At 42.0% G+C, this 8,469-nt stretch overlaps 1 protein-coding gene across 1 annotated transcript in view; it reads left to right on the plus strand.

The window, feature by feature from the left end:
• LOC101859978 overlaps positions 1-8,469 on the plus strand; it is a 53,433-nt gene that overhangs the window by 14,779 nt on the left and 30,185 nt on the right. The window contains exons 4-7 of the mRNA XM_035972774.1: positions 96-290; positions 1,647-1,807; positions 3,707-3,822; positions 5,012-5,151. Coding sequence (XP_035828667.1) covers positions 96-290; positions 1,647-1,807; positions 3,707-3,822; positions 5,012-5,151 — 612 coding nt within the window. The remainder of the gene's footprint in view (positions 1-95; positions 291-1,646; positions 1,808-3,706; positions 3,823-5,011; positions 5,152-8,469) is intronic.

The following is an 8,469-nucleotide window of genomic DNA, read 5'->3' on the forward strand; positions in this document are numbered from 1 at the left end:
CCCACCCCACCTCACCTCACCTCACCTCACCCCACCTCACCTCATCTCATCTCTTCTCCCCTCACCTCACCTCACCCCACCCCACCACTTCACAGACGGTGGAGATCTTGCTCCGTCACGGCGCTGACCCGACCCTGTGTAACTACGAGGCTCAGACGGCCTTGGAGCTGGCCTTTTCCCCTGTGAAGACGGTGCTCCTGGACTGGGTCGAGAACTCCACAGAGCTCACCAGCCGACGTCTTCTACAGGCCGCCTGGCAGGGCAACGTGGCGGTCGTCCGCGCGATTCTGGTGAGCTTTCGTTTGATTTTTAAAAAAATTATGCTTTCTTTATATTTCTTAATATATGTTGGCTCAAAACCTATAGATTAGATCTACATTATAAAAATAATTTCTTAAAATAATTTTTTTTAAATAATGTTTTTTTTCATTTTATCTTGTAGATCTATTTTAGTCTTTTTTAAATGGAATGATGGGCCTATCTTATCATTTTGGCGAGATATATATTTTTTTCCTCCCTGTTTAATTCTACTTTCTTTATATGATGTTTGTGATGCTCTGTACAGCCTCCTTGACTTGAGCATCAGGAAAACTGGTTTGTTCTCTCTTTGTCTCTCTCTGTAAGTGGGTGGTTGGAGGGCGCCACTGGTAGGTCCTATTTTTGTTCTTTCCCTCTGTTGTCTCTGCTTGTCTGTCAGTCTGTCTGTCTGTCTGTCTGTCTGTCTGTCTGTCTGTCTCTGTCTGTCTGCCTGTCTGCCTGTCTGCCTGTCTGTCTGTCTGTCTGTCTATCTGTCTGTCTGTCTGTCTGTCTGTCTGTCTGTCTGTCTGTCTGTGCACTGAATAAGCATCATAGTGTGGATATGTTTCTCTTTGCTTCAGACAAACAAGTCAGTCTGTTAGAGTTAATCCTTAGTTATATCTCTGACAAACAAGTGGATCTTTTAGAGTTAACCTCTAGTCATTGCCCTGCTGCAGATAATTTTACATTTTGGTGTATGGGAGGCTTGTGGGTGCTCTGGTGTGGTGTGCTTCTTCATTCCTATCAAACATCTATCGTTCTTCTTCTTTTATTTGTGTTTGTAACTCTCTTGTAACACCTCTAATCTTCAACATTTACACGGCCTATTTGTGTCGCAAGTGCCTTTACTAATTCAGCCCTCAGATAATTTTTACTCAGGGGGCAAATAATTTGTGACCGCTTCGTGACCTCGTGGGTGGTCTCACAAAAAGTTAATAAAGTAATATCTAAATTTGATAAAACCCAATGTGTAACATATAGAAACATTTTAAATTAAAAGTACTATTCAATGACACCAGCAAAAAGTGTTGAAGTGCAAGCAGTCAGGAAAAAAGACGAGAGGAATGTGATGGAAAGAAAGGGAGCAGGAGATAAGAGCTGCTCTGAACAGCTCTGCGTCAAAACACAGTCAGTCATCTGCTATGAGTGGCACTGGGAGCTGAATCACTTAAAGCTCTTACTAAAAGTATTCTGGTATGATGGTCTGTACCTCTTACTTTAGTCCAACGTATCTGTTTTTCGAGTTTCATCCCTGGCCAAAAGTGACCATTATCACGATTATACACAGTGAGTGAGTTACTGCTCGTGCAACTCAACAATGATATGCCATTTTCTCTTGTTGCTTCCAGGACAGCCGGCAGATTTCTGACGTGAACTGCCAGAACGCAGAGGGGTTGACTCCCCTTATGCTGGTGTCGCGGGACGTGCAGCTGTTTGAGCGTCTGTCCGTGCAGCTGAACCGACACTACAGCCCTGTGGAAGTGGCTGCGGAGCTCATGAAGGCCAACGCGTGAGTCTCGGGTCTTGTGGTCGCTTTGTTTTAGTAAGGTTTTACGGCGCTCGTAACTGCTTAAGGTTATATGAGTGCCAAGGGGTGGATGTCAACAGAGAAGTCCAAACGGGGAATCAGGCTTACTCTGCTCACCTCTCTATCCTCAACAGCACCAAGTCTCTGCTTCGACTATCAAGGCATCCCGGAAATAGCAGTTCACAAGAGAGTGACAAACATACGGAAAAGGTAGAGGGAAAATGACAATAGCAAGGATGAGGAAAGAAAACGCAGCAGTTCCCCCTATGTTGTTCCGGCACAGTATGAGCATGACATTGACAAATCAGTCTATTTACAATTCTACTGTGCATAAGAACATGTTAATATCCCCACTTTGGGAGTGACCTAAAGACAACTTCAGTCAGTAGCACTGCCCTGCAATGCCCTGGAAAGGGGGGGGGGGGGATTGGTTCTTTTGCACAAAGGGAGAAATGGAAATATATCATGTATTTTGTCCAGTGAAAAGTTACAGGCACTCCTGAAGAAAGATAATGAGCAAGAGACAAATTCAGTCTCAAGGACATTGGAGTAGACACAATGGAGGAAAAGGTGTTGCTCTTGCTTGAGCAGTAGGAGGCAAAAGATGCAGAGAAAGACCAAAAAATAGCTTACCTTGAGATCTTGAACAGATAGGTGAAGGGCAAAAGATGAGGTTATTATGTTTTATTTCAAATTATGACAGTAGAATCGAAATCTTTTCGTAAATCAAACTTCAGTCCTCTCTTTAACACGTATCTCTAATATCGTCATTATTCAGATCAGACTCTACTTCGCAGCCAGAGATTTCCTGATCTGTACATGATAATCGTGGCAGTTGATTTTTAATTGATGCCGTTTTCTTCAAGTCTACCGTGTCTTTTATCATTCCATACTTTGGCGCTCATATGACCGTATGCAGTTGCGAGCGCCGTAAAACCTCTACTTAAACTGAATTCCATACTTACAAATTGTTTGTACAAACTCCACCTATAAAGTTGATGGATCAATTTCAATAAGGTTGAAATCTGACAAGTAACCCATTTTGTCAGCACGACTCACATATGTGTGGCATTGTGGTGAAATCAGGTGCTCCTCAAAATAATTAAATAAAAGAAATCGGTATTACAGTTTTTGGCCATTGGGCCTATTTTTTTTTCTAATTTTCTTTTTTTCGGCTCAACACCTTTTACGTCCTCTTAAAAACAAATGTTTGTGTGGATTGTACTGAAAACATTGATTAAAGGCACAAAAAATGTAAATTTTCAGTTTCCAAGGACTGTCAGGCTATGGAAGTTACCAAACTTTGGTGGCCATTTTCTCGTTAACTTTACCCCTGAAACCAGGCGACCCTGACCTCCTTCAATCGCAAATATTTCGCCTTCTATTCAACTTAGACAAATATTTTTTTCAGTGAAAGGAAGGCAAATGAACAGGCTTTAAGATGATACCATTAACCCCATATGCCCAAATATTGATGAGCGCCTGATTCCACCGCATTGTGACACATGTTATGTTTTATTTCAAATTATGATAGACAGAAATGAAAGATATTCATGATCTGTACCTGATATATGTGGTGGTTTTTTGCTCTGACTCAAAGTAAACTTTAGTGAATAACATATGAGAAGCGTGCTGACAAAATGAGTCACTTCTCCGATTCAAGCCTTAAGGAAATAGATACATCACGCTTATAGGTGAGGTTTTTACAATTTATAGATATGAAATAATTAAAGACAGGTTGTAATTCAAGAATATGGTGTAGATAGAAAATATAGAAATTTGACCCTAATGTCGACGTTTGGCCAATATCTCATTTTGTATGGATGATTGCGAGAAGTAACTCATTTTGTCAGCACCCTCACATATATCATCTCTTTCCAGAAACATCCACGTGACGGACAATGATGGCCGGTCCAGCCTACACTACGCCTCTCAGTCCCGGGCGGGCGTCGCTGACCGACTAGTCACGACCCTCATCACTGGTGGGATGGACATAGGTCAGTGCCAGCAGTAGAAACCTTCGTCAGTCTAGTCGCAAAACTTTGTCAGTCTAGACACAACCGTCTTTCAGTCTAGTCACAATCCTCTGTCAGTCTAGTGGTAATCCTCTCTCAGTCTAGTCGCAACACTCTGTCAGACTAGTCGCAAACATTTGTCAGTCTAGTCTAATTGCAAAGCTTTGTCTGTCTAGTCACAATCCTCTGTCAGTCTAGTCGTAATCCTCTCTCTGTCTAGTTGCAATCCTTTCTCAGTCTAGTCGCAAAACTTTGTCAGTCCTGTCGCAAAAACTCTCTCGGTCTAGTCGCAAACCTCTCTCAGTCTAGTCAGTCTAGTCACAAACCTCTTTCAGTCTAGTCTAGTCACAAACCTCTTTCAGTCTAGTCTAGTCACAAACCTCTTTCAGTCTAGTCTAGTCGCAAACCTCTCTCAGTTTAGTCGCAATCCTCTGTCAGTCTAGTCGCAATCCTCTTTCAGTCTAGTCACAAAACTTCGTCAGTCTAGTCGCAATCCACAAACAAACGTGGGTGGTTAGCGGGTGCTCTAGTGTGGTTTGCTCCTTCTTTCCTATCAAACAACTACTGAGGTTGCCTCCATCTTTTTTGTGTTTGTTACTCTCTTGTAACACCTCTAATCTTCGGCACTTATTTGACCGAATAGGGTTGCAAGTGCCGTAAAACGCTTCCTGAAAACAAAAACAAACAAATTAAATGTGTCACGACACTGTGGAATCAGACTCTCCTCAATTTTTGGCTTGTGGAGTTATTGGTATCATCTGAAAACTTATTCATTTGTCTTGCTTTTAATGAAACAAAAATACCCATCTATCTTAGATAGAAGTCAAGATATGTACGATTGAAAGAGGTGAGGTTGCCTGGTTTCAGTGGTGAAATTAATGAGAAAATGGCTGCCAAAGTTTGATAACTCCAATAGCTAAAGAGTCCTTGACAACAAAAAAATGACATATTTTGTGCCTTTAATCAACGTTTTTCAGTAAAATTCACATGAACAGGGGTTTTTATTTGAACCTAAAAGAGGTTAAGCCAAAAAATAAAAAAATTGATAAAAATTGTTAAACTGTCGTAAAAACGCCTGGTTATTTTGACGAGAGCCTGGTTTCCCCACGATGCCTCACAAATGACTTTGGTCCGAGTCTTAACTTCTTTTGTTCCTGTGACGGTCGTGCAGAGCTCCAGGACAAGCGACTGTTCACCCCGATACACCTGGCCTCGCAGCTGGGGAACACAGACAACGTGGTGGCGCTGCTGGACGGAGGGTCAGAGGTCAACATCAAGGGCTTCGGTGGTCTCACACCGCTCCATATGACGGTTAGTTTTGTGTGAAGATAGAGGGTGGGGGGGGGAGAGAGAGAGAGAGAGAGAGAGGGGGAGAGGGAGAGTGTTAGAATACATCTGAGTATCTCGGGGGAGGGGAGAGGGAAAGAGACAGGGGGAATGTAAAAACACGTCATAGTAACAGTTCAGTTTTAGTTTTAGTAGAGGTTTTCCGGCGCTCGCAACTGCATAAGGTCATATGTGCGCCAGAAGATTAGAGGTGTTACAAGAGAGTAACAAACATTTTAAAAAAGGAGGGGAGAAAAGGATGATAGATGTTTGATAGGAAAGAAGGAGCAAACCACACCAAAGCACCCGCCAACCACCGACTAGAACATGTCTGAGTCGTTTGAGGGGAGGGGGGAGGGAAAGAGAGAGGGAAAATGTTTGTTAGAACATGTCTTAGTAAAAGTTTTACGGCACTTACAACATAATAAGGTCATACAAGTGCAGAACATTAGAGGTGTCACAAGAGACAAAAAAGTAAAGTAAAGTTGTTCCTGCATCCGATCCAGACATTGGGGATTGCCTCATTAGTGAGACAACTTCCTGGGCCTTTGGCATATTGTGGTAGGGTGGCCAGTTCCTTTCCATGTCGCCTTTACAAGAGAGTAACAAACACACAAAAAAGAAGCAGGAGAAATCCAGACGATAGGTGTTTGATACCCGCCAATCACCCACTAGAACACATCTGTTTTGTATGGGGGGGAGGGGTAAGGGAAAAGGAGAGGAAGAGTGTCTGTACACGTCTTAGTTCGAGTTTTACGGCACTTGCAACACAATAAGGTCATATAAGTGCTGAAGAATAGATGTGTTACAAGAAAGTAACAAACAAAAAAAAAGAAGCAGGAGAGATGAGGACGATATATGTTTGAGAGGAAAGAAGGAGCAAACCACACCAGAGCACCCGCCAACCACCCATGTAGGGGGGAAGGGGGGAGGGGCCCCAATGAATATTGACACATTGTCATTGTCATGATAAACTTTATGAGGGAGGGAAGGAAGGAGAGGGGGAGAAGGAAGTGGGAGGGGGACCACGGGAAAGACAGAAAGAAAAAGAGAGAGGGTGGGTGAGGCAGGGAACACAAGACAGAGAGGGAGAGGGAAAGACAAAAAAAGAGAGAGAGAGCAAGAGAGAGAAAGATATCAGCATAGAGAGAAAAGAAAGGAGAGAGAGGGGTGAAGGGAGAAAGATGAAAGGAACGAAATGAAAAGAGAGAGAGAGATGAAGGGAGAAAGATGAAAGGAAAGAAAAGAAAAGAGAGAGAGAGATGAAGGGAGAAAGATGAAAGGAAAGAAAAGAAAAGAGAAAAAAAAAGAGAGAGGAGAAAGAGAAAAATGATCAAAAAACAAACAAGGGCATCAATTTTTCCAAGTTGAGAGAGAGAGAGACAGACAGACAGACAGACAGACAGACAGACAGACAGAGACAGAGAGAGAAAGACAGAGACAGAGAGAGAAAGACAGAGAAAGAGACAGACAGACAGACAAACAGAGAGAGACCCACCTGCAGGTGACAGTGTACTTGTACGAAGGCATCAGTTTCTCCAGGTTGAGCGCCCTCACCACCTCCTCCACTATGAGTCGCGTGTCGGGGCTGAGCGTCTCCGCCGTCGCAACACGCCTGACGAACAAACACACAAACAAACAGACACATGAGATGGTGCATAGAATGACATTTGCTTTGAAACTCTGTGTTTTGTTTTAGTAAGTGTTTTACGGCACTTACAACACAATAAGGTCAAATATAAGTGCTGAAGATTAGAGGTGTTACAAGAGAGTAACAAACACAAAAAAGAAGGAGGAGAGATAATTTGTTTTCTTCGTAAGAGTTTTATGGCACTTGCAACACAATAAGGTCATATGATCGCCAGAAGATTACAGGTGTTAAAAGGGAGTAACAAACACAAAAAAGAAGGAAGGGAGATAAGGACGATAGATTTTTGATAGGAAAGAAGAAGCAAACCACACCAGAGCACCCGCCAACCACCCATAGACATGATACCACATACTCTTCCTCAACTGCTGAATGTTAGACTTCCTCCACACCTTAGGAAACAATCACTAGGACAAACTGCTACTTCCCATACTCCCCCGTGCTTTTTGAAGCATTATATACTATCATTATGGCACTGTGAAAGACAGTCTCCCGTCCATAAAATACTATTCCTCTCCTCAACAATTGATGTGGGTCTCAGACAATTGGTCGCTTTTAAGCACAAGGGGGCTATCCCGAAAAATGCTGTTTTGAGAAAATCAAAGGTAAAGTTTTTGCCCCTAGTTCAGTTTCTTTAAAAGACAAGGAAAGTTTTGTCTACAACTAATGGAACCAAACTTCTCCTATAGGAAGGGCAATGCCCACTTTTGGTGTAGGTCAAGATTTCTGGACACCCCCAAAATCTAGGTTAGCCCGCTTGTCCTTAAAAGCGACCAAATTTGACTGTGTGTATATATCTCAACGCGGTGGAATCAGGCGCTCGTCAAAATTTGGGCATGAGGAGTTATTGACATTATTATCATAAAGCTTGTCATTTTGTCTTGCTTTCGATGTATGGATGTTGAGATATTTGCCATAGAAGGAGGTCGGGGTCGTCGATTTCAGGGGTAAATTTAGCAAGAAAATGGCCAACATATTTTGGTGACTTCCATAATTTGAAAGTCCTTGGAAACTGAAAATTAACATTTTTTTGTGCTTTTAATTAAAATTTTCCAGTAAAATCCACACAAAAATGTGTTTTTGAAAAGGTGTTGAGCCAAAAAAAAATTCGATAAAAATTGCCAAATGGGGGGAAAAATGCCTGTTTCTTCGATTTCCGTATTCTGACGAGCGATTGATTTCACTATGTTGCGTCAGATAATAATATACATATTTATCTATAAATATAGATGACTCTGGACGTACCCAGTGATGAGAGACACGTTGGTGACCGCTGGGGTGATGCTGGCTGCCAGCGCCTCTACCAGGGCCGCCCGGAAGTAGTTGTCTGACCACTGGGAAAACACACAAAGGTAATTTGTTTTTTGTTTTAGTACAGGTTTTACAGCGCTCGCAACTGCATAAGGTCATATGAGCGCCAAACAAAGACAGTTTTGACAAAAAAATAAACCACATTCTTACTGATCCCAGAAGGACAATTTGGTTTACAATGGCAAACAGACATACATACATACATACAAACATACATAAATACATACATGCATAATTGTACACAGATACAAAAACAGATAGATCAATGTCGTCATCCCATTTTTACTATTATTAATATTATTATTATCATTATCATAATAGATTTTTTTAAAAACTTTTATCCT

Source organism: Aplysia californica, unplaced genomic scaffold (assembly GCF_000002075.1).
Source record: "Aplysia californica isolate F4 #8 unplaced genomic scaffold, AplCal3.0 scaffold00836, whole genome shotgun sequence".
NCBI lineage: Eukaryota > Metazoa > Mollusca > Gastropoda > Aplysiida > Aplysiidae > Aplysia > Aplysia californica.